We start from the raw sequence: 27,679 nt of genomic DNA, 5'->3' as shown, positions 1-27,679 counted from the left end.
CTATGCTTGTTCTCTTAGTGCTCTGGATGAGGTAAAACAGAAACAGACCTTTTGTGCACTGCAATGAAAGGCCAGGGATGTTGGATATATGCTACACTCTCCCTTTTCCCTGAGGGAGAAGTCATAAGCTGAGATGATTTCTCTAATTCTGAGTGCTGCCCTGTGGCAGGGGCTGAAGTGGGTAAAGTGAAATTGTTCTTCTTATCCATTATAATGTGGCTATGGTTAGTTTTGTATTAATCTTTGGTTCTGCAACTTTTAAGCTGGATTTTGGTTCTCTCATAAAGGTATTTTGGTTCATATAACATTGTTAAATCAGTGTTTTTATGAAGGGTAAGTGTTGGTACTTACTCTTTCACCATCTTGCTGATGTCACTCTCTATTGCTGTGTTTTTTATTATATATTAATTTATCTTTTAATCCATATCATATTTTTAAAATTAAACTAAATTTAATTAATTTTTTTTTGAGAGAAACAGCGAGAGAGGGAACACAAGCAGGAGGGAGTGGGAGAGGGAGAAACGGGCTTCCTGCTGAGCAGAGAGTCTGATGCAGGGCTCCATCCCAGGATCCTGGGATCAAGACACTTAACGACTGAGCCTCCCAGGTGCCCCTCCATTATCATATATTTTAATAGTTTATCAAATAGATGAAACTTCAGAATATATCCTGCCATTTGCTAGCTTCTTTCCTCTAAAGTATTTTCTTTGATTTGCCAATAAATAACATAATTTCTTAAATTTTCTTTTACAGTAAAATAGGATCCCTTTTATGTTCATTTTATGTTACTCTTTATTCCTTAGATTTTAAGGAAATGTCTATCTTCTTGGGAATATATCAGAAACTACATTCTTCAGTGTGATAAGAAAGCTTTATAACCACCACTGACTTCTTTTTTATTGTAAATATACATAAAACTTACCATTTTAACCATTTTTAGATGGACAATTCAGTGGCATTATTACATTTACAGTGTTGTACAGTCATCACCACTATCCATCAGCAAAATTTTTTTTATCATTCCAAACAGAATTTCTAAATCCATTAAGCAATAATTCCTCATTTCTTCTCCCTGTAACCCTGTTATTTTACTTTCTGTCTTTATGAATTTGTATATTCTAGGTATCTCTTACCATACAATATTGTAACTATACAATATTTGTTCTTTTTTGTTTGGCTTACTTCATTTAGCCTAACATTTCCAAGACTTATCTATGTTATAGATTGTTATCAGAATTTCATTCTTTTTTTAAAAAATTTATTTATTTGACAGACAGAGATCACAAGTAGGCAGAGAGGCAGGCAAAGAGAGAGGAGGGGGAGAAGCAGGCTCTCCACTGAGCAGAGAGCCCGATGCGGGGCTCAATCCCAGGACCTTGAGATCATGACCTAAGCCGAAGGCAGAGGCTTTAACCCACTGAGCCACCCACGCGCCCCCAGAATTGCATTCTTTAACATTGGCCTCTTGAATGTTTAATACCAAGTAATTGGAGTGTAATTCCAAACTTACAGACTTTGAAAATATAAGACATTAATATAATTTGGAATATCTGACTCAAAATATGGGTTTAGTGGTATCTGGGTCACTAGGTGAGTTAAATATCTGCCTTTGGCTCTGGTCATGATGTCAGGGTCCTGGGATGGAGCTCCCTGCTCAGCAGGGAGTCTGCTTCTCCCTCTCCCTCTGCCCCTCTCCCCTTGTTCTCTCTCTCTCTCTTTCTCAAATAAATAAATAAAATCTTTACAGTAAATATGGGTGTGAATAATATTTCTCCACAATATTATCCATAGTGTCACACACGTAGGTCCAGATTAGCTGTAATTCTAGTTTGCTTCTCTCTTGACCGTCTTTTCCTTTTTCAACTTCCTGAAATTCTTGACTGCTTCCAAATGTCATAGCTTTCTGTTTTACTTTCTACTATCTTGTCACAATTGAAACCAAGAGCCCAGACACATTTTTTTTTGAAATGATAGGATGCTGAACTATCATGAGAGGGGCCATTAAGAATGCTTATGACATCAGGGGCACCTGGGTGGCTCAGTGGGTTAAGCCTCTGCCTTTGGCTCAGGTCATGATCCCAGGGTCCTGGGATTGAGCCCCACATCAGGCTCTCTGCTCAGCAGGAAGCCTGCTTCCCCCCCTCTCTTTCTGCCTGCCTCTCTGTCTACTTGTGATCTCTGTCTGTCAAATAAATAAGATCTTTAAATATATATAAAAAAAGAATGCTTATGACATCATTATATCTAATTATATAAATATAACTTATACCTAAAATGATACTCAACCTTTTAACAGTTACTGAAGTTAATACAGATTAGTGGTCAGGGCTTCCTACTTATCCTGCATAAAAAAATAGTAATAAATAGGTACCTTAATTATTTATGCATTTCTTACATTTTGACAATAGATTTAATTCTAACCCATTTTTTACCTTGAAGTTCTGGTTTATGTATTTTATATATATTTTTTCACTACAAAAATGTGTGTGTAATAATACGGTATGCACCTAAGAAGAAATCTTTCAACAAAACAATAATATTACATTGCTGTAAAATTACTTTGGACTAACCCAAATCTGTATCATTTAGCTATTATCTACAGGTCAACAAAGAAAATCAAAATACAAACAATGAATTTCAGCAGCCTCTGGTTTACATACAGAAGGCTGGATTATAGTAGGGAGGATAAATGGGAAATTTAAACTACCTTTGAATTTATCACCTATATATTTTCATTAAAAAGTATAACTGACATCTATACTTAGTTGAATAACGACAAAATGTATAAAGTCTGTGAAATAGTGCATGGGCATAATTAAAACATAAAATATTATTTAGTGTAATTTGATTTTTTAACCCTAGTATTTTCTTTCTTGGTAGTCAAACAAAAATTTGGATATTTCAATTAATGCATCAAACAACTTTAATCTCAACATTACATGGTCAGTTGGTTCAACAGGTAAGAGGATTTTGTTGTCACATGTCTTTCACATCTGTTTATGGAAGGTGTTCTAACATGGCCTTTTATTCTTAATTCAAATAATTGAAATAAAAAAATGTATGTCATTGTGCTGATTCAGGTAAAAATAATAAGTAGTATTATTAATAAAGTTTCATTCCTTTGTTAACTTTGTCCCTTATTCAATTAAAATTAGATGGGTAACAAATATTGTACACCACTTAAAATGGCAGTTTTATGAATTGCTATGATTTTATTTAAGATAGATTACTTCTTTAATGACTAGGGACTGAGATTTCAATTATTTGATTCACTATTGAAGCTATAAATTTAACTATTAATCTTAATATTGATACGAAACAATGACGTTCTGTGCATGTTGATTTCTATTACTTTCAAGCTTAGAAATATACTATTCCCTTTGTCAGCTTCAGTGCTGAGAGAAGGTTAAAAAAAACCCTATACTTAATATGTCTTCCATAATAAGGTTTATTAGTTGAAGTTTTTTGGCTTTTAAAAAATGTAACCAAGTTGAAATATAAACTATGTTGGATTATAAAAAAGTATGCTCACTTTTTTTGTGTGTGTGTTTACATCTTAGGAAATTCTGTTCGTTTTTATTTTCTATATCAAAGATATACTCTTACATCAAAGTGTTGGAGTCTTATTTAAAGAAAATATGTGGATTCTCAGTTATCCATATTTGATTTCTGAAAATCAAGTCATTATGCTATTTTAATATGTAGGATCATGGAGATGTAGATTTCAAGAATGATGAGGTCTTTGCAATTCTAGAACCTACATTACACGTGTTAAAAATGAGAAGTTTGGGCAACTATATAGACGTTTTGTTACTGTGATACCAAAGATATAGTAAAATCTTGGTATATTGAGCTTCACTAATTAAAAATTCATGATGGAACACTGGGCTTGCTCAGTAGAACATGTATCTCTTGATCTTAGGGTTGTAAGTTCAAGTCTCATGTTGGGTGTAGAGATTACTTAAAAATGGAATCATTTTTTAAAAAGTAATTCATGAAAGCTTGTGCTATTAATTTGAAATTTACTTTGGCACAATAAACTGACTCTAGAAGATTTTTAAAATTTGTTAACAAAAATATATAAAACCTTTGTAATTAGTTTAGAACGGTCATTTTTTTTTTTTTTTAATGGAAGAAGTTGTAACTTTTAGATTCCTAGAACTAAATCTCAGAAATTTTTATTTTTGGGGTTAGGAGATGGGGTCAGGAAATCTGCCTTTCATAACAGCATCCCACATAATTTTGGAATAGGTGATGAAATTTAATTCAGCTGCTCAGTATACTAATTCTAAATATTTTTACTTAGTTAAGTAAGTAAGTAAGTAACTTAGTAAGTAAGGTGGAAGTCTTGGTAAGATTGTTGGAAATGTTTTGTTCCATTTGGTTAATTTCAGTAAATACTTATTGAGTATGTAATATGTGTTTAACTAATTGAACATTTAGCTCATGTTTTAAATTGTAGCCTCCTTTCAATTTATTCAAAGTAATGATGGTTCAGTTTGTGAGTAAGACAAATAAATTCATTTCTTTTCCATTTTTTAATTGGATTGAGACATGTGAAATATGTCCTGATTTGTTTTGAGAGGCTCTGTAGAGTAGTAAATGGAAGGAACTCAGTATCTGGAGCTAATATATATCTGAGTTCCAAAGAGGAATTTACCATTCAGTAGCTATAAACTTAACTTTCTGAGGGCCAGGTTTCAATTTGAAAAATAGAGATGGAATACCTCTGGGATAAAACTGTTAACTTGAAAAGAATGTAAAATCTCTACATCACCGCCTAGTACATAGCACTTAATCAGTGGTATCGTTTTTAAAAATGATTTTTTATACTATTTCCATTACATTTATGATTAATCTTATTTTATTTCTCCTTTGTCACTCTAAATAGTGAACAAGGTTATTTTGATAATTATGTTTTTATATGTACAGTTCTAAAAATTAAGTAAATATAACTTATATTTTTAAGTTCATAAAGATCCTTTTTTCCTAGTATGACTTTTAAAATTTTGTTATTATTATTTACATTTTAGCTGGAACAATATCCGGAGAGGAGACTCCTATAGTTTCCAAAACTAATATAAAGGAATACAGAGATAGCTTTTCCTATGAAAAATTTAACTTTAGAAGCAATCCTAACATTACTTTCTATGTGTACGTCAGCAACTTTTCCTGGCCTATTAAAATACAGGTAAGTGTTAATAGTATTTAACATAATGCCCATTGAATATTTTCTTCACAAAAACAATGCTGTTATTGTTCAAAGTAATGATATGGATAAGATTTCTGTGTTTTGAACAACATGAAACATGTATTGACCCTTGATAAAAAAGGGTACTTTGAATGTCTGATGATGAATGTGTTTATTTATTTTTTGACTGTTCGAGATCTATTGGTTTAATGTTAATTACAGTTTTATTTTCTGGTAACAATGGAGTGCCAGTGAGGCAGTATTATTTCGCCTAGTTTATACTCTCACTGAAAGGGTAGGAAAACAGAATCCAAGTACAGAAAGTTTATCTACATGGTGTCGAAGTTTAAGACCCAGCACAGGTAGAAGATAGGTCAAGAGTAGATGGTTTTCTCCTTCTTTATATTAGCTCAAAGGGAAGGTTTTGGCCTAATTAAAGTACAGGTGGTAAGTCTGAGGGCTGGTGTCCAGGAAAGGAGCGAAAAGCTGGCTATTTCTTGGGACTGGACTTTGCAACAGACAACAGATCTGCTCAGTCTCTTGTGTCCATGCTTTTGACGTCTCTCACAGTTATGAGAGCCATGGAAAAATGTGCTCGAGTATTCCTCAGGGGCTCCAAAGGAAGACAGAACCAGATTCTGGGTTTAGAATATCACAGCTGCCCCCTGGCCTAGGCAGCATGTTTCTCCCTTTCTCCTTTATTTTTCCTTTTTTTGAGGGGCAAAATCTAGTGAAGGGCAAAATCTTTGCTGCTTTAACACTTCGTTTCCCTGTGGCCCAGCAATGAAAACTGTCAGGTATGCAGTCGACAGATTATCTGTCCTACCTTCAGATTGTGAAACTCGATTGCCTTACATTTCTAGTTTACTGGTTCTCAAAGTATGGTCCCCAGATCACGAGCAGCTGTGATAATGAACAAATGTTCATGCTAATGATACTGACTCAGTAAAAAAAAGTACTAATTTTTCAATGAAATTGTATTCTAAGAAATGCATCAAAACTTCAGATAACTAGATTGGGTTTTGTGATAAATTGTGTACTTCATCTGAGGGTTAGATACTCTGTTCTTACAGCTCTACTTGAAATTATTTGCTTTGTTTAGAATCTCATTTTTGCTTTATTATATACTGAACATAATTTAAACTTCATTAAAAATTTAGGGTAAGCAGTACTTAACAGTTCTTTAAGATCCACTACCTCTCATTGTTGATTTCTTTATGCTACATATAGATGTTGGATATGTCTTTCCTTTTTTTAAAATTAAAGTTGTATATTTCATTTTTTATTGTGTTTAGTGATAGGCTGCTAAAGGCTTAGATTTACGGCTAGGAAACATTTAGGATGTTCTTTCTATCTTGAATTAGTCAGGGTTTGTGTTCTTTGTTTATGCTTTTATGAAAGAAAGCCTATATGTTGTAACGTTGGATTTGTTCATATTTCATTCTTTTATGACTGATTATTTGATTAGATTGAATTCAAATTAGTATATGGAATAGTTCCTATGTACCAAGCCCTGTGCTAGGTCATTATGTTTTAAAATCCTTAAGGGGTGCCTGGGTGATTGATTTAGATGCTAATACGGTCAGAAAATGCTGGAAATATTTTGACCTTGAGGATGTTGGATGCATCATTTTATTTTCTAGAATTTTTACATAAATATGAATCAGATTTCACTTGGTATATTCAAATTATGATTAAAGGCAACCAAAGGGCTCATCTATTGAGCTTATTAAGTAGTAATTAAATTAGATATAGCTGTTATATCTTAAATAGTTTCATGTACTTCATGTCTTGGTTATCTAATTATTTTATTTTTAAGCAAATTATTATTATTGAATGTTAATGAATATTTAATGGTTAAAATTAAATTTTTAAATTGAATTTTCTTTTGAGAATATACTAGTTCTAGAAACCACACCAGAATTTGTATAATAAAGTTGGAATATTCTACTCTCCCTAAATAATAAAATTTAGAAAGAAAGTAACTGATGGTTAACATAGTTACAGCCTAATTCCTACTCCTTGATTATAATCATTATATTAGGGCGCCTGGGTGGCTCAGTGGATTAAGCCTCTGTTTTTGGCTCAGGTCATGATCTCAGGGTCCTGGGATCGAGCTCCACATCGGGCTCTCTGCTCAGTAGGGACCCCGCTCCCCCCTCTCTCTGCCTGCCTCTCTATCTACTTGTGATCTCTCTCTCTCTGTCAAATAAATAAGTAAAATCGTTTAAAAAATCATTATATTAGTTCTGAGGAATATGTCATATTAAAGCATATGAGTACATGTGTTTGTTTATAGGATGATAAAAAACTTTCAATTATTAAACATAAAACAGTAAAGTTATTTCAATTGAGCTTTATTTGCAGTAGAATTGAAATACCCATTTTTAAAGGCTTTTGAATGCTCGATCAACCTTGTTATACAGGGGTAAACTCCAGGTGGTCATTTTGTATTTTTTTTTAATTTATTGTTGGATTTGATTTGTTAAAATTTTATTAAGAACTCTTATACCTATGATTATGAAGGGTATTAGTCTATAGTCTTCTATTGTTGTAATCTTGTTTGACTTTGTATCATGGTACTGCTGGCCTTATAAAATGAATTAGGAAATATTTCCCCTTAATTTTTTGAAAGACTTGTGTGGAATTGATATTACTGTTTTTCTTAAATTTGTGGTAGAATTCAACATTTAGTGTATTTGGACTTGCAGTTTTCTTTGTGGGAAGGTTTTAGCTAAAAATTCAATTTCTTTAGTAGATTTAGAGCTTTTTTTGTTTTCTGTTTCTTCTTGAATAAGTTCTATCAGTTTGTGTGTTATATTTCAGTTATATTTCAGTTTCAGTTATATTTCTCCCTTTTGATTTAACTTGTAGAACTTATTGGTAAGATTATTAATAATATTTACATGTTATCCAGTGGATATTATCACTTTCATTTCTGGTATTCATAATTTGTTTCTTCTTTCTCTCTTTCTCTTTTTTTTTCCTTGATCAATCAGAGAGTTATCAGTTTCACTAATTTTTCTTAAGGAAACAAATGGTTTCATTTGTTTTCTCTATTTTTTCTATTTCTTCCATTTCTTCTCTTTATTCCCTTTCTTTTGCTTACTATGACATTAATTTGCTCTCCTTTTTCTGTTTTTTTAAGATGAATACTTTCCAATTTCCTTTTTGATTTCTTTCTTTGTCAGTGGAGTCTTTAGAAGTGGGATATTTTATTTGCAGCCATTTGGAAAATGTCTAAAAATGTTTCTGTCATGTATTCCTAATTTAACCGCATTGTCACAGAACATATTTTGAATGATTTAAATTTCTTAAGTGAGACTTATTTTATGATCCAATGTGTTTGGCAGAATAATGGCTCCACAGAGGTAACCACGTCCTAATCCCTGGTACCCATGGATCTGTTATCCTACATAAAAAAGGGGAGTCTGAACATGTGATTAAGGTTAGGGCGTTAAGATGCTTACCCAGGATTGCTAGGTAGACCCAACCTAATTAGCTGGGTCTCAAAGTAATGTTTGCTGCCTGAAATCAGGGTTAGAGAGGGATGTGCATACAGAAGAAGAATTAGAGAGAAGCAGGATTACTAACTTTGAATATGGGGGAAAGGGGAATCTAGAAACTGGAAAAGTGGAGGAAACAGGTTCTTCTTTAGAATACCTAAAAGGAAACACAGCCCTGCCAATACCTTGACGTTAGTCCATTGAAACCTCTATCAGACTGCTCACAAGAGAGCTGTAGGAATAAATATGTCTGATTTCTAACATACAGAATTGTGTTAGTAAATGTGTATTGTTATTTAAGCTACTAAGTTCATGGTAATTCCTTGCCACAGCAATAGAAAATGAATAAATCTGGTGTCTTAGTACATTGGACTGCCATAACAAAATAACACTGACTGGGTAGTTTATAAACAATAGAAATTTTTTGCTCACCATTCTGGAGGCTGGAAAATCAGTATCAAGGCACCAGCGTAGTCAGGTATCCTCTTTCTCATTCATAAAGTAGCACCTTCTCACTGTATCCTCACATGGTGGAAGAGGATAGGGAACTCTGTGGGACCTCTTTTGTTGGAGCACTAATCCCTTTCATGAGGGATCCACGCTTGTGATCTATTCACCTTCCAAAGTTCTTGCCTATTAATACCATTGCCTTTAAGAGTTAGCATTTCAGTGGATGAATCTTGGGGCAGTGGCATAAACATTCAGATCATAGCATCCAGTATATGATCTATTGTTCCTTGGACACTTGCAAAAAAATTACATTTTGCTGTCATTGGATGGAGTGTTCTACAAATGTGAATTAGGTCAAGTTGGTTGATGGTTTTGTTAAGTCTTCTAATGTTCTCATTGATGTTCTGTCAATTTGAGAAATGAATGTTGAAATCTGTGACTGTAATTGTGGATTAGTTTATTTGTTCTTGCAATTCTATCAATTTTTACTTCATGTATTTTGAAACTCGTTTTTACTTTGATACATAAATGTTTACGGTTTTTATGTCTTTTTGATGAATTGATGACTTGACTTCATCGTTAGGAAATCACTTTCTGTATTCCTGGTAATATTTGCTCTAAAATTTACTTTTCCAGATATTATTATAGCCGCTCTAGCTTAGTGTTGATTATAGCTAGAATGCCATAAATTTTTTTATGTTTTGTTTTTATTTAAATTCTAGCTAGTAATATATAGTGTAATATTGGTTTCAGGAGTAGAATATAATGATTCATCACTTATATTATCACACGGTGCTTATCACAACAAATGCCCTCCTCAATACCCATTACCCATTTAGCCCATCTCCCTAGTCACCACCTGTCCATCAAGTCTGTTTGTTCTCTATAGTTAAGAGACTCTTTATGGTTTGCCTCCCTTTCTTTTTTTCCCCTTTCCCATATGATAATCAGTTTTCTCTTTTAAATTCCACATATGAGTAAAATCATATGCTGTTGGTCTTTCTCTGACTGACTTATTTTGCTTAATATAATCTCTAGCTCCATCCACATCATTGCAAATGGTGAGATTTCATTCTTTTTAAAGGCTGAGTGATATTCCATTGCATATATATACACATACCACATCTTCTTTATCCATTCATCATCAGTCAGTGGACATTTGGGCTCTTTCCATTATTTGGCTGGCTATTGTTGATAATGCTGTTGTAAACATGTGGGTTTATGTGCCCCTTTGAATCAGTATTTTTGTATCCTTTGGGTAAATACCTGCTAGTGCAATTTCTGGGTCATCAGGTAGCTCTATTTTCAACTTTTTGAGAAGTATCCCTACAATTTTTCAGAGTGGTTGGACCAGTTTGCATTACCACCAACAGTGTAAACGGGTTCCCCTTTTTCCACATTCTCGCCAACACCTGTTGTTTCCTGTATTGCTAATTTTAGCTATTCTGACAGGTGTGAGGTGATATCTCATTGTAGTTTTGATTTGTATTTCACTGATGATGAGTGATATTGAGCATCTTTTGATGCGTCTGTTAGCCATCTGTATGTCTTTTTTGGAGAAATGTCTATTCATGTCTTCTGCTCATTTCTTAACTGGATTATTTGGTTTTGGGGGTGTTGAGTTTGATAAGTTCTTTATGGATTTTGGATACTAATCCTTTATCAGAGATGTCATTTGCAAATATCTTCTCCCATGCAGTAGGTTGCCTTTTGGTTTTGTTGATTGTTTCCTTTGCCGTGCAGAAGCTTTTTATCTTGATGAAGTCCTGGTAGTTTCTTTTTGCTTTTGTTTCCCTTGCCTCCAGAGAGATAACTAGTAAGAAGTTGCTGTGGCCGATGTCAAGGAGGTTACTGCTTGTGCTCTTTTAGGATTCTGATGGATTTCTGTCTCATATTTAGGTCTTTCATCCATTTTGAATTTATTTTTGTGTGTGGTATGAGAAAGTGGTCCAATTTCATTTTTCTGCATGCTGCTATCCAGTTTCCCCAACATCATTTGTTGAAGAGACCATCTTTTATCCATAGATTTTCTTTCCTGCTTTGTTGAATACTAGTGTATAGTGTTAGTGTATATTAGTGTATATAGTGTTGTGGGTTCATTTCTGAGTTTTCTCTTATGTTCCAGTGATCTGTGTGTGCATTTTTGTGCCAGTGCCATACTGTCTTGACCACTACAGCTTTTTAGTATAGCTTGAAGTCTGGAAGTGTGGTGCCTCCAGGTTTGCTTTTCTTTTTCAAGATTGCTTTGGCTATTTGAGGGTCTTTTGTGGTTCTGTACAAATTTTAGGATTGTTTGTTGTAGATCTGTGAAAAATGTTGTTCATATTTTGTGTTTTTGTGGGTTTCTTTTGGTTTGTTTTTAAGATTTTTTTATTTATTTTTTTGACAGAGAGAGAAAGAGAGTGAGCACAAGCAGAGGGAGCAGCAGGCAGAGGGAGAGGGAGAAGCAGTCTCCCCATGGAGGAGGGAGCCTGACGCAGGGCTCAATCCCAGGATCCTGGGATCCTGACCTGAGCCAAAGGCAGATGCTTAACTGACTGAGCCATCCAGGCACCCATGCTGTTTGTATTTTGATAGGAATTGCATTAAATGTGTAGATGCTTTGGGTACTACAGACATTTTAACAATATTTGTTTTTCTAACCCATTAGCGTGGAATGTTTTTCTATTTCTTTTTGTCCTCTTCAATTTCTTTCGTAAGTGTTCTCTAGTTTTCAGAGTATAGACGTTTTACCTCTTTGGTTAAGTTTATCCCTAGGTATCTTGTGTTTTTTTGTGGTGCAAAAGTCAATGGGATTGATTCCTTGATTTCTTTTTCTGGTTTTCATTATTGGTGTGTAGAAATACAACAGATTTCTGTATGTTCGTTTTGTATCCCGATACTTTACTAAATTTGTGTCTCTGTTTTAGCAATTTTTTGGTGGAGTCTTTTGGGTTTTCTACATAGAATAGAATTTCTATACGTCATCTGTGAATAGTGAAAGTTTGACTTCTTCCTTGCTTATTTGGATGTCTCTTATTTCTTTTTGTTGCCTAATTGCTGAGGTTAAGACTTACAGTACTATGTTAAGTAACAATGGCAAATTATATAAGACTGATGAATCACAGACCTGTACCCTGGAAACAAATAATACATTATATGTTAATTAATTGAATTTAAATTAAAAAAATAAGAGTGAGACAAAAAATGAGAGTGGACAATAAACCTGTCTTGTTCTGAACTATAGAGGAAAAGCTCTCAATTATTCCCCATTGAGGATATTACCTGTAGGTCTGTCATATATAGCCTCTATGATGTTGAGGTATGTTCCCTTTATCCCTACTTTGTTGATGGTTTTTATCAAGAATTGATGTTGTACTTTGTCAAATACTTTCTCTGCATCTATCGAGAGGATTATATGGTTTTTGTCCTTTCTTTTATTAATGTGTATCACATTGATTGATTTACAGACATTGAACCACTCTTGCAGCCCAGGAATAAATCCCTCTTGATCGTGTTGAATGATTCTTTGAACCTGCTGTTGGAATTGTTTCGCTAGTATTTGTTAAGAGTTTCTGCATCCGGGGCACCTGGGTGGCTCAGTCGTTAAGCAGCTGCCTTTGGCTCAGGTCATGATCCCAGGGTCCTGGGATCGAGGCCACATTGGGCTTCCTGCTCAGTGGGAAGCCTGCTTCTCCCTCTCTCATTCCCCCTGCTTGTGTTTCCTCTCTCTCTGTGTGTCTCTCTGTCAAATAAATAAATAAAATCTTAAAAAAAAAAAAAAAAGAGTTTCTGCAACCATGTTCATCAGGGATATTGGCCTGTAATCCTTCTTTTTAAGTGTGGGGTCTTTTGTTTTGGAATCCAAGTAATGGTGGCCTCATAGAATGAATTTGGAAGTTTTTCTTTCATTTCTATTTTGTGGAGCAGTTTGAGAAGAATAGGTATCAATTCTATTTAGATGTTTGGTAGAATTCCCTTGGAAAGCATTCTAGGCCTGAGTGTTTTTTGATTATTGATTCAATTTCATTGCTGGTTATCTGTTCAAATTTTCTCTTCTTCCTGTTTCAGTTTTGTTAGTTTATACCTCTCTAGGAATTTATGTAATCCAGATTGCCCAGTTTGCTGGCGTACATTTTTTCATAATATACTCTTAATATTGTTTGCATTTCTGTGGTGTTGGTTATGATCTCTCCTTCATGATTTTACTTATTTGGCTGCTTTCTGTCTCTTTTTGAAAAGTCTGGCTAGGAGTTTATCAATTTTAGCAGTTCTTTCAGAGAATAAACTCCTAGTTTCATTGATCTATTCACTGTTTTTTATTGTTTCCATATTTTTTATTTCTGCTCTAATCTTTATTATTTCCCTTCCTCTGCTAGATTTAGGCCTCATTTGCTGTTCCTTGTTTAGCTTCTTTAGGTGTAAGGTTAAGTTATGTATTTGAGATTTTTCTTGCTTCTTGAAGTAGGCTGGTATTGCTATATTTTTCCCTTTGAGGACTGCTTTTGCTACATCTCAAATGTTTTAGACTGTCATGTTTTCATTTGCACTTGTTTCCATGCATTTTTAAAATTTCTTCTTTAATTTCCTGGTTAACCCATTCATTGTTTAGTAGGACGTTTTTAAACTTCCATGTATTTGTGGTCTTTCCAAATTTTTTCTTGTGGCCGACTTTCAAGTTTCAAAACATTGTGGTCAAAAAATATGTATGGTATGATCTCTGTCTTTTTGTATTAGTTAAGGCCTAATTTGTCACCCAGTATGTGATGTATTCTGGAGACTGTCCATGTGTACTCAAAAAGAATGTGTATTCTGCTGCTTTAGGATGAAATGTTCTGAATATTTCTGTTAAGGCTGTCTGATCCAGTGCATCATTCAAGGCCCTTGTTTCCTTGTTGATTTTTGCTTAAATGATCTGCCCATTGCTCTAAGTGGGGTGTTAAAGACCCCTACTATTATTGTATTATGATCATTGAGGTCTTTTTTTATGTTTGTTATTAATTGATTTATATATTTGAGTGCTCCCAAGTGGGGCATAAATATTTACAACTGTTAGATCTTCTTGTTGGATAGACTTCTTTATTGTGATATATTACTCTTCTTCATCTCTTGTTACAGTCTTTGTTTTAAAATCTAATTTGTCTGATATAAGTATTGCTACTCTGACTTTTTTTTTTTTATGTCCATTAGCATGATAAATGGTTCGCCATCCTTTCTCTTTCAATATGCAGGTGTCTTTAGGTTTAAAACGAGTCTCTTCTAGGCAGCATATAGCTGGGTCTTGTTTTTTCCATTCTAATATCTTATGTCTTTTGATTGGAGTATTTAGTTCATTTTCATTCAGAGTGATTATTGATAGATATAAATTTAGTGCACTTATATTACCTGTTAAGTTGTCTTTTCTGGAGATTTTCTCTCTTCAAGTCTTTGTTGATTTTGGCCTTTCTTTCCCACTCAAAGAGTCCCCTGTAATACTTCTTTCAGGGCTGGTTTAATGGTCATGAACTCTGTTAGTTTTTTTGTTTTTGTTTTTGTTTGTTTGTTTGTTCTGTCTGGTAAATTCTTTATCTTTTCTTCTATTCTGAAAGACAGCTTTGCTGGATAAAGTATTCTTGGTTGCATATTTTTCCCATTCAGCACATTGCATATATCATGTCACTCTTGTCTGACCTCCCAAGCTTCTGCAGAGAGATCTGTTGCTAACTTGATTTGTCTTCCCATGTAAGTGAGGGATTTTTTTTTCCCTTGCTGCTTTTGGAATTTTTTCCTTATCTCTATTTTGCAAATTTTATTATGATGTGTCTTGCTGTTGGCCTGCTTTTGTTGAGTTTGATGGACATTGTCTGTGCCTCCTGGATTTGGATGTCCTCCTCCCCCCCCACCCTGATTAGGGATATTTTCCTCTATAATTTGCTCAAATAAACCTTCTGCCTCCCTTTCCCTTTCTTCTTCTGGTACTCCTGTGATGCAATGTTATTACACTTTATGGAGTCTCTGAGTTCCCTAAGTCTACATTTGTGATCCAATATTTTTCTTTGCCTCTTTTTTTCAGCTTCATTATGTTCCATTTTAATCTTCTATATCACTTATTTGTTTATCTCCTTTTCCATCTTTGTGGTTGTTACATCCAGCCATTTTTGCATCTCTGTTATAGCATTTTTTATTCAAGCCTTAGTAGTTTTTAGGTCTTTTATCTCTGTGGTAAGAGGCTTCATGGTGTCTTCCAAGCATTTCTCAAGCCCAGCTACTATCCCAATTGTTGTTTAAAATTCTGGATCAGGCATATTACTTACATGTCTTTCAATTAGATTTCTCACTGTGACCATTTTTTGTTTTTCTTTTGGGATGAATTCCTCCATCTTGGCATTTGTCTAGATTTCTGTCTTTTTGTTAGGAAAACCTATTTTATTTCCTGCTCCAGAGAGTAATGCCCTTATTAAGAAGAGGTCATATGATGTCCAGGGCCTAGTGTTTCAAGAAGTATTATTGGTATATGCACTGTGCACTGTGCTGCTATGTTATGGCTGTTCTTTCCCTCAGGTCAGTCCTCTGCAGAGTTTCTCCTTTACCTTGGTGGGGAGTGTTTGCAGCTTATCCAGTGTGTGGTGAGTTTTAAGGAGGTGTACTCTGGTCTGCTTGTTAAAAAGGGCCTGATCTTTTTTCCATTAGATCTGAAGCTTTGTAGCACTCTCTGGTGAGTAGACTTGGTGTATGTGGGAGTTTGTGCTGGTCTTCTGGGGGAGGGGCCTGTTGCTCTGGCTCTCAGGCACCCTTGCCCTAGTACAGAAGCACCTGCATAGTGCAGGGTAGTGGGGTTGCTGTAAGCATGTCAAGCCTCCACTGTGAGCATTGTGCTGCTCACTGAAGTCCATCTGTGCTCATGGGTGGAGAAGAAATTGGTGCTCTAAAGTTCAGCTCTAAAGAGTAGAGTTTGTGCTTGCCACTGTCCAGCAAGCCCTCAGAGAAGAATAAGCAGTCTCCCCTCATGTGTCCTAGGTGTCCTTCAGATCTGTGCCTTCACCCTGTCTGTGTCCCAGCTATCTGCCCACCTGGCAGCACAGTTCACTTGTGTTCTATCTCAGGCATGCCAGCTGAGTTTCAAAACTCCAAATTTTAGGGGCCTGGCATGTGCAGACCCTTGCTGATCCTCTTGGGGAGTCTCACTGCACTGGGACCAGTGCTTTCTTGTCTCAGAAGGATGGTCAGACAAATGCACAGGAAGTAGAAGTTTTAAAGTAAAGAACAGCAAAAAGCCACAACCAGGTTAGCTGCCCTCAGCAGGTGTCTCTGCTCCAATGCTAATGAATGGGACAGGGTAATGGTGCCCCTGTCTCTTTTATCTCCTGAGAGGCACTGCCACCTCTCCCAAATGTACTCCAAGAACTGGAACCTTCTCTCCCAATCTGATACAAGCTATCTTCAGACCATGCTGTCTGCTCCCAGGTTTCTCCCCTTCTTTTCTACTGTGGCACCACTATGCCCAATGGGCTCAACACCTCCTACAATGCAAACTTCTGTAACTACAGTCTTTCAGCTCTGCTGGTTGTAAAAACTCATGATAATCAACTCTTCTCATTTTCTCAGTCAGTGGTTTTGGGAAATTGTTTTTCTTTGCAATCCCCTGTGAGCTGCTCTCTTTCCCTCTCTCTACTCTCTCTGTGATCAAGGCTCCTTCTCCTCTACAGCAATCCCGATACTTTTTTCCCCAAATCTTGTGTCTGCATACCTTCCATGATGTGGCCTCTTTTCTCCCTCTACTTGTGCAATGTGTTTTCTCAGTCCTCAGATCAATTTCTTGGGTGTTTAAACTGATTAGATATTTATCTAGCTGTGTTCTAGGGACAAGGCAAGCATAGGGCTGTCCTACCACTCCACCATCATGGCTGCTTCTGTAGAAAACTCTAGAATGCTATATCATTTTTCATCCTTTTACTTTAGTCTATTTTTTATTTTATATTTAAAGTGGGTTTCTTTTAGGCAGCATGTTGTTTATCCAATCTTAAACCATGTACAGATGATACACATATAGTTATATCTTTGGGTTTTAATCTTATTATTATTTGATAATTATAATTTGATATTATTATTTGATAAATAATTTGATATTATTATTTGATATAATAATAAGATTATATTTAATCTTATTATTATTATTATTATTATTTGTTTACTATTTTTCTTTTGTTCTTCATTCTTCTGTTCTTCCTTTTGTCTTTTTTTAATTATTTTTTTATGATTTCATTTTATGCTCTCTTTTGGTTTCTTAGCTACAATTCCTTTTTTGCTATTTTAGTCATTTTATAGTTTATCATATTTCTCTTATACTTTTCATTGACTAATTACAGGTAATATTACATCACACATTTTTTTTGTATCTTAATTCTAAAACATTATACTTTCATTTTCATCTTGCTGGGATTTGAGCCATTGCTGAATATGTTTTACAGCTTCTTATATTAGAAAATCCACACTACACTGTTACTATTTTTTATATAGTCAGTTATATTAAGATATATTAAAAATAAGAAATAATCTTCTACTTTACCAGTGTATTAACTCTTTTCAGTATTCATCTTTCCTTTTTTTCCTTTTTGTAGATCCATATTTCTATCTGGTATCATTTTCTAACTGTGTAAGGACATAGACATTTAACACTCTACTGTAGATCTGCTGGGAATGAAGTGTATCAGTCTGTAATCTGAAGACATCTTTATTTTACTTTTTCAGAGGTTGAAGAATTCTAAATTGTAGATTTTTCTTTCTTTAGTTAAAAGTGTTTCTCCACTGTGTTTTGGTTTGCAGTATTCTTAGTGAGAAATCTGCTTTTAATCTTATTCTTTGTATGTAATAGGTCTTATTCCTCTTTCTGCAATTTAAAATTTTTAACTTTGTCACTGATTTTGGCCAATTTGATTACGATGTATGTAGGTTTGGTTTTCTTCCAGTTTCTTGTGCATGGGTTTTACTGATTTGTAAAATTATAGTTTTCACCAGATTTGGAAAGCTTTCTCAATTTTTTTCCTCTACACCTTTCTTTACCTTTGGGAATTGCAATTGTACGTATATTAGACTGCCTGAAATCGTTCCTTGGCTCTCTAATGCTTTGTTTTTATTTTTTATTCAGTCTTTTTTTCCCTTTGTGTTTCATTTTGGGTATTTTCTTTTCCTGTATTTTTAAATTCATTAACCTTTTTTTCTGTAGTGTCCAGTTTGATGTTAATCCCATCCAGTGTATATTTCATTGCAGACATTATATTTTTTGTATCTAGAATTTTGATAAGATTTTTTAAGAAAATATCTTCTGTCTCTACTTAACATGCTCTATTTTTTTCTAGAAAATATCTTCTGTCTCCACTTAACATTGTCTATTTTTTTCTGCCTTACTTAATATATGGAATACAGTTATTATAACTCTTCTATAAATTGCCTACAAATTCTATCATTTGTGTCATTTCTGAGGTTTTTTTTTTTTTCTTATTTTATTTTGCTGCTCCTTGTGGGTCATATTTTGATTAGATAGCAAACATTCTGGATTTTATATTTTGGAATGCCAGGTATTTATTAATTTTGATAAATAAGTTTAAGCTTTGTTCTGGTATGGAGTTTTTCTTGGAAAAAAATTGATCTTTTCAAGGCTTTGTGTTTTGTATTTTGCTAGGCAGGAACAAAGTAGCATTTAGTCTGGAGTTAATCTTTTCATTACTGAGGCACTGTTCTTCTGGGTACTGTACTCTATGATGCATGAATTATAAGGTTTTCTACTTTGACTTTTGGGACTATGACATATTCCCAACTTTATGTGAGTTTCGAGAATCTTTTTCTCTGCTCCTTTCAACTGGCTTCCCCCCACCCCAAACTTGGATAGTTTTTTGTTTGTTTGTTTGTTTGTTTGTTTTACCAGTAAGTAGTATTCACTGGACGACTCATGGGGACCCTGAGCAAATCTCTGTAGCAATCTGGGAAGTCGTCTCTTCTCCAGTATACTGTCCGATAAACTCTAGCCACCTTGGCCTCTTCAGGTGTCATTTTCATTCCCCAACTAAAGAAAATTTCTGGAATATACATATGTTCACTCTCCTTTTGATATAGCCTTAAAATCACAGTAATCTCTGACATTTAAGTGCTCATCTCATTTTTTTCTGCACCCAGGAACATTTGTCCTACATTGGTTGATAGCCAATTTCTGAAAACAAGTGCTTTATATATTTTATCTATTTTACTAGTTGGTTTGGCTGGAGAATAAATTCATTTCCTCCATATGGGGAGGAAGGAAAGATCCTACATGTAATTTTGAATCTAACGAGTAAATAGAATAAATATGCTAGCCATAGGTTTGTTCACTAAATGAGTTAACCACATATATACTTACTATAAATGTGGTTTTATGTTTTTACTTGTAATATGTTTTATTTATAACTTAAACTTGAGCTTCCAAGTAATTTGTAGATAAATGGTAGTCAGGTTGTAGACATATGTCTATGTATTTTAGATTTCATAGGCACATACTGTTGTGGATTCCAAGCTGCAATTTATGAGAGAAGTTATAGTCCATAGATGGAATTGTTCATAAATATTTACAAACTACACTCTATGGAAGCAGTTATTTTGAAAAAAGTGACTGAAATTAAAAAGTACAAAAAACCTAATTCCTATTGAAAATATCCATCAGACCAGGAGATACCAAGAAACATTCAAAAATAAATATCGCTTTTATTTTCACAAAATTTTATCCAGTGTATTTCTGTTGTTTTTGAGATAAATTAGCATGTAACTTTTATGATCATTTTTACTTAATTTATTTTAACATTTGTTTCAGTAGAGTTGCTACACAAGGAGAGAACATTCCGAGTATGGTTGAAAGAAAGTGCTTCAGGTTACTTTAGCCCTTCTATTTGTAATTTAATTCTTTGTATTCTTACATGCTATAGCATAAAAGATGTATGAAGAATTTAATATTTAATTATTTTCTGTTTGCATAACAAAATGCCTTTTTATCACATATCCTTTTGGTAAGTCAAACATTTCACATAAATTTTATGTAAATTACTATCAATAGTATTTTTATAATTTTATGTGGTACTTCATTTTTTCCATCACAGTTCTTTTGAGCACTTTCAGTTCTAATGTTTCCGTATATATTTGAATAGATTGAACTGATCAATTTAAAAGGTATTACTTGAATAAGGAGAAGTTTTTACTGATGTGCAGGAAAGTAGAAAAATATTTAATTTGGCTTGATCCAACATGGGTCTAATCTTGTTATTAATAAGATGAAACTTACTAGCATGGTAATAGGACTTTGTGTATTTCTACAAATGATGAACAAAATAAGAAGACAGTGTAATGATTGTTGCTTACTTAGGATCCTCTGTATTTTGTCAGTCAAAGACTAATATAAAGGAGTGGTTCTTACAGAAATGACAGATATCGAATATTTTAAGAAAATTTTGTCTATACTTTCAAGCAATTAATGTTTCAATCTTATGCAAGAAATTTTGCTAGCATATAAAATAATACAAAGTAGTCTCTACCCTCAGGTAGCTCACAAAATGTTAGTAAGCATTCTTTGTTATAAATAAAGATATCTAACTTTAAATAGGTAGACTTAGAAAATGGGACATCCAGAGGAAATGCCTTTGGGGACTTCAAGAATGCATTTATACTTCCTTGGACCATCTTACCTAAAACTGCATCCCTTAAAATCCACTCATGATAAAAACTCTCAACAAAGTTTTTGAAGGAACATACCTCAACATAATAAAGGCCACATATGAAAAACTCACAACTTACATCATCCTTAATGGGGAAGAACTGAGAGCTTTCCGCCTAAGTTCAGGAACAAGCAAGAATGTCCACTCTCATCACTTTTATTCAACATAGTACTGGAAGTCCTAACCATAGCAATTAGACAGCAAAAAGAAACAAAAGGCATCCAAATTGGCAAAGAAGAAGTGTAATTTTAACTATTTGCAAACCACATGATACTATATAAAACTTTATCCCTTCACGTTCTTTATACTGTGCTATATAAATAATTATTGAATTAACTGGATTTCACAATGTACGTTGACTATATTGTATTCTATTTTAGTTGTACTTCTAGCATCCAAATTTAGCAATCCCAGAGAGTAAAGGGAAAAGACTCCCTCTTAATGTCTTTATATAGAGTCTCAGAGACATACTTTGATTTTGTTTAGGTCATAAGATATTCTCTGAGGCATTTGCTGTCACTGATATGATGTGAAAGTTATTTATGACTTGGAAAGTTCTAGATTATATGTCCATCTTTGTGGTTGTTACAGAGGTGATATTGATGCAGGGGAGCTTCTTAGAAAGAGTTATACTAAAGCAAGATTTTGAAGGATACGTAGAAGTTCAGAAAAGGGACATGATAGGTAAGAGTGAATTCTAGATAAGAAGAGTGGATTAAATAATTTTAATCAGGGAGGAAATTGATTTCTAATAGCCAGAAAATAGGTAGTATGATAGAAAAGCATAAGGTGATCAGGGTGGTGGTGCGGGAGTATTTGCATTTGGCTGCAAGTAGAGACGAAATGTGGCTGGAACATTTTCCTGAAACAAAATGATAAAGTATTTATAGAGTTAATAATGAAATGTGCATTTTATTTTTTTAAAAGATTTATTTATTTATTAGAGAGAGAGAGAGAGAGAGAGAGAAAGCACCCACAAGTGGGGGGAGGGGCAGAGGGAGAGAGAGAATCTCAAACAGACTCCACACTAAGCGCAGATCCTGATGCAGGGCTTGATGTCACCACTCTTGAGATTATGACCTGAACTGAAACCCTGAAACCAAGAGCGAGATGCTTAACTGACTGAGCCACCCAGGTTTCCCAGAAATGTGCATTTTAGAAAGAGAATTCAGACAACCATGTGGCTGAAGGGTTGGACTAGAGAGAATTTTTCTGAAAATTAAATCCAAGTTGTGTTTATTTTTTAAAATTTGACATTTATATAAAGAATTTTCTGTATTCTGAATTGACAACCAAAATAATAAGACTACCATTTTCAAAACCAATATTGACATATCCCAAAAGAGGATGTTCCTACTTAAGAAATGTCCTGGGGTGCCTGGGTGGCTTAGTGGGTTAAAGCCTCTGCCTTCAACTCAGGTCATGATCCCAGGGTCCTGGAATCGAGCCCCGCATTGGGCTCTCTGCTCAGCGGGGAGCCTGCTTCCTCCTCTCTCTTTGCCTGCTTCTCTGCCTATTTGTGTCTGTCAAATAAATAGATAAAATCTTAAAAAAAAAAAAAGTCCTGTTATTTTGCACACTAGTTGATAGATCTGTCTAAATAATCAAAAGCATTTCAAAATGTCTACGCAAAGAGAGGAAATTTTTTTCTAGGAGTATTTCTGAGTTAAAATATCTGTTTTTCAAAAGAGAGGAAAACCAAGAAACAGACTCTTAACTATAGAGAACAAACTGATGGTTATCAGAGGGGAGGTGGGGCAGGGAGGTGGGTGAAATAGGTGATGGGGATTAAGGAGGGCACTTTTTGTGATGAGCACCAGGCATTGTATGGAAGTGTTGAATCGCTAAATTATACACCTAAAACTAATATTAACATGGTAAGTTAACTAACTGGAGTTCAAATAAAATTTAAAGAAAAAAATCAAAATGTCTCTTTTTCTTTCTTTACTTTATTCAAGTCAATAGATGTTAATTGCATGCTTAGTATGGTGAGGCACTATACTACATATTAGTAGTATACATATAGTATATAACTATACTACATATTATTGTTATCCACATTGTCAGTTTGTAATTTACAATTTATTTCTTCTTCTACCTCAGTCCTATTTCTACCCATATTGCTTTTTTTTTTTTTAAGATTTTATTTATTTGACAGAGAGAGATCACAAGTAGTCAGAGAGAGAGAGGAGGAAGCAGGATCCCTGTGGAGCAGAGAGCCAAATGCGGGACTAGATCCCAGGACCCTGGGATCATGACCTGAGCCGAAGGCAGAGGCTTTAACCCACTGAGCCACCCAGGCGCCCCCATATTGCTCCTTTGAAGCTATTAAGACATAGGCCATAGACAACTTACAGACACTGACTTCCAGTTTCTTGCTTTAGTCTTACTTGACCTATCAACAGCATTATTAGATCCTGTTTTTAAACACTCTTTCCTCCTGGTTTCCATGCCACCACATTTTCCTACTTTTCCTTCCTCCTTTCTAAACCAAGTTTTATTTACTTTTAAATATTTTCCTTCTGTCATTATTTAAATTCCTGTATTCCTTGGGTCTACATTTTAGATATTCTGTCCTTAGACAACAAACTTTCTGTTTTGGTTTCATTTACTATATGGCTTCAATAGTCACTTATGTGCAGATTATTTATAAATCAGTATTACTAGTTGAGGCCTTGCTGATATGTTCCAGTGTATCTCATATGTCCTCTTATCCATTGCTACTTGTCGCAAACACCCACACATTTTTGCTTGAACCACAGACTTGGGTTTTGACGGTTGGCCTCAATCTGTTCTTTAGTCAACAGTCACAGACCACACATTCAACTAATTGCACCAATAGTATTCCACCTTTTTCTTTTAAATGTCTCGTTAATCCATTCTTTTTTTTTTTTTTTTTTTCAAGCACCTGCTGTCAAGCTAGTTCAGATCACTGCCCTATTCTTCCTAGGCTCCTGCAGCAGCACCTATTTCTCTTGTCCTAAATACTGCTTTTCAATGGTTTCTTCACACTGTAAACAGTGTTGTGTTTCTAATATGCAAACTAAATTAGTTTACACCTATTCTTTAAACCTTCCAAAACATCTCTTAACCCTACGATCAAGCTCAAACTGCCTAAAATGGCCTGTATGGTGCTACAGAATCTAGTTACCTAGATTTGTTTAGTCACATTTCTTAGCACACTTTCCTCTGAGCTCCACAATCTAGTAATACTACATTTCCTTCAATTCTTTCAAAGTATTACTGCCTTTGCTTTCTGCTAGGCTTTCACCTGTGCTCTTTCTTATGCTTTTCTCCTTTTCACTTAATTTTTACTGCTCTTTCTTTTTGATCTTGTAATATCCGTTTTGTCTTATGCTTCTGAGTCTGCAGGTCCACTGCAGTTCATTTGATTTAGGTGTAGCTCCACTGGATGGCTCTGATTCAAGGTGCAGGTCAGCCAGGGTTAGTTTAGCCCTATGGTTGGGTTTGTGTCTGCTCCATGTACGATCATTCTGGTGCCCAAAGAGGTAGTGGTTACCCAGGAAATGGTCTCCTACTAGTGGATCACAAAAGATAAGACAAACGGTGCGAAAACATTTGAATCTCCATCCATATACTACATTGGCCAAAGCAAGTCAGATGGTTATGCCTGATATACATGAGTGGGAAAATATATTGCACTCAAGGGAAAAGGGAATACATATTTGCTGAATACTAATTCAAGCCATCACACTTACTGTAGCCTATTTTTATTAAATATTTAATGAAGGATTCTTTGGCAGTCCTTTCCTTTAAACTAGAACGTTGAACATTATGAAGTCTCTGGTATACTTTCACCTTTGTTCTGATTTTCAGAATACCATTATGAAAGTCTCTATCAAATTGAAATTTGGGGAATATTTGTTCTTCTGTATTTCATATAATAGTATTTGATTATAATGGAGACCAGTGTCAGAAGAGATGTGCTATAGTGATTTAGAATGCATTGTGTGTGGTATGTAAAATAACTCTTGGAATATTTTTCCTACACAGAAGTTTCTGTCTTTCATAAGCCATATAATAGGATATTTCTTTGCTGTTTGTCTGTTATTTAGTATATCTATTCAGCTTCCTTGTGATTGCTTTTTGCATGATATATCTTTTCTTATTTAAAAAATTTTTAAAAAAATTTTTTTATTTGGTAATGTTATTTTTTAAATTTTTAAATTTTTTTTTTTTTTTTTTTTTTACTTTCAGCCTTTTGTATTTTCTGATATAGGCTGTGTTTCATGTAGACAGCATGTATTTGGAGTCTGGGTTTGTTTTGTTTTTGTTTTTTTTTAAATCCAGTCTCACAATCTCTGCCTTTCAATTGGATTTTTAGTTCTCTGATATTTAAGACTCTGATATAGTTGAATTTATGTCTACCATTTCATTTATTGTTTCTTGTATGTCTCGTATCATTTTTGTTCCTGTTCCTTTACTGCTTTCTTTTGCATCAGTATTTTTTAGTGTAGCATTTTAATCCCTTTAACTGTTTTTCAGTAATTTTTTTAATTTTCAAGTGTTTTTTTTTTAGGGCTTACCATTTATATGTTAACTTACCAGAATCTACCTCAGATTCAAACTAACCTAAGTCCAGGGAGAAATAGAAATTGTACTGTTAGAGAGCTCTAGTCCATAGTCCCTCCTTTGTTCTATAATGATTAAACATTATATCATACATATATGTTACAAACCCAATGTACTGTTAAAGTAACTACTTTATATACTTTTATGTCTGTTAAGCTGAGGAATGAAAGGAGAACAAGTGTATGTTTATAGAGATTCTTGTATTAATCTTTTTATTTGTCATTTGGTTTTCTTCTTTTCTTCTTGTGGATTCGAGTTATGATCTGATATCTTTTTCTTACTCCAATACACATTTTTTTCCATTTGCTTTTATTCTCAAGTAAATTACATTTCTATGTGTTATAGGCCTAACATTATAGTTATATACGTAGTCTTATAAATCATTTAAGAGAAGAAAGAAGAAATATGCATCTATATTTTATACATACCTACTTACATAATTACCTTTACTGGTGCTTTTTTTTTTCTTTTTTTCATTTGAATTGCCAGCAGGGGTCAATTTCTTTCAACCCGAAGACATTATTTTAGTATTTCTTGTAAGGTGAGTCTGCTAGCAACACCTTCTCCAAGTTTTCAAATATATGGGAATGTCTACTTTGCCTTTGTTTAAAAAAAAAAATGGTTGACGAGATACACAACTTTTTTCCTTTAAGTATTCTGAACTTGACATCCCACTGCCTTCTGGCCTCCATTGTTTTGGATATAAAGTCAGATACTAACCTCATTGATATCGCTTGCATATTCTAACTCATTTTTCTCTTGCTGCTTTTAAGATTTTTGTCTTTGTCTTTCAAAACTTTTAATGTGTTATTTCCTGTTGAGATTCTCTTGGTGTTTATCCTATGTGGAGTTTATTGAACTTCTTAGATATATAGATTAATGTATTTCATCAAATTTGGGAAGTTTCCACTATTATTCTTCAAATATTTTTTTTCTGCTACTTTCTGTCTCCTGTCTATTTGGTAACTCTAGCATTTTTGTGTTGGTGTACTTAATAATATTCAACATTTTTCTGAGGTTCTGTACATTCTCCTTCATTTTTTTTCTCTTTGTACTTAAGATTGCACAATATCTATTGAGCTACATGTTTGAGAACTCTTCTTGAGTTCTGTTGAGTTTTGATAGTGAAATTTTCATTTCAATTATTTTTAACTTTAGAATTTCCATTTGATTCTTTCTTTAAAATTTCTGTCTGTTGATAGTCTTTATTTCATGAAAGATTATTATCACATCTTTTTTTTTCTTTTTCTTTTAGTATGGCTTCCTTTAGCTATTTGAACATATTTATAATAGCTCCTTTGATGTTTTCATTAAATCCAATATCTGAGCCCTCTCACAGTCTTTGTCACCTGTTTTTTTATTCTGTGGATGGTTTTTGCTATTCTGTTTCTTTGCATGTTTTGTATTTTATTGTTTTTGTTGAAAACTATACATGTTAGGATATTTATTATGCTAGCCTTGGTTATTGATTTTCCTTTGTTGTTTCCTTGTTTATTTGAGTTGGCTAGACTATTTTAGTAAAGTCTATTTATTCTGCAGTGGGAAACCTGTGGCCTTACTCTCCAAAGGGTATTGCCTTTGCATGGGCATAGTCACCATGAGATAACCGTGGTTTTTACATTTTTCTCTTTGAGTGTCTTACTCTATGATCTCTCTGTTAAGATCTCTCCTACATATGGTATGACAACGTGCTAGTCTCTCCTAATTTGCCACTGATTGCTGTGTTGTGTTCAACAGTGCCCCAGGGCATATATTGCTCCACATTTCTGATCTAGTTAAAGTCTGAGTAGTTTTGGGGCTAGTTGTTATTTTTCCTCAACCCCACCTAAGCTTTCATTATCTCTTTTTCCCTTGTTCTCTCTGATGAACCTGCTGGCCTGTGTTGTAACAGGTTGCTCTTAATGAAAAGAATCTGGGGGGAAAAAAAAAAAGAAGAAAAGAAAAAGAAATCTCAGCAAGTTAAGAATAGAGGGGAATTTTCTCAACTTGATAAAGAGAACATTTTAGTAGTATATCTCTATACACTATCAGTGAACATGTGAAAATTGAAATTAAAAACATGATAGTATTTATAGTTGCTCTAAAGAAAATGAAATTAAGTATACATTTAATAAAATATATACATGATCTGCATGCTGAAAATTATAAAATGATGATGAAAGATATATAGGAAGATCTAAATAAATGGAAAGACAGACCATATTTATGGGTTGAAAGACTTATCATAAAGAACTACACCAGTTCTTTCC

At 34.1% G+C, this 27,679-nt stretch overlaps 1 protein-coding gene across 1 annotated transcript in view; it reads left to right on the top strand.

Moving 5' to 3' along the window:
- Positions 1-27,679, top strand: part of ATRNL1 (attractin like 1) — a gene marked incomplete at its 5' end in the record, with an annotated part of 807,401 nt that overhangs the window by 299,577 nt on the left and 480,145 nt on the right. Inside the window, 2 exons of the mRNA XM_080822490.1 lie at positions 2,881-2,959; positions 5,034-5,191. Of these exons, the coding sequence (XP_080678616.1) occupies positions 2,881-2,959; positions 5,034-5,191 (237 nt within the window). The remainder of the gene's footprint in view (positions 1-2,880; positions 2,960-5,033; positions 5,192-27,679) is intronic.

The sequence above is a fragment of the Martes martes genome, assembly GCF_963455335.1.
Source record: "Martes martes genome assembly, chromosome: 14".
NCBI classification, from domain to species: Eukaryota; Metazoa; Chordata; class Mammalia; order Carnivora; family Mustelidae; genus Martes; species Martes martes.
The sequence above is the reverse complement of the archived record's forward strand: the minus strand, read 5'-3'. Positions and strand labels throughout refer to the sequence as shown.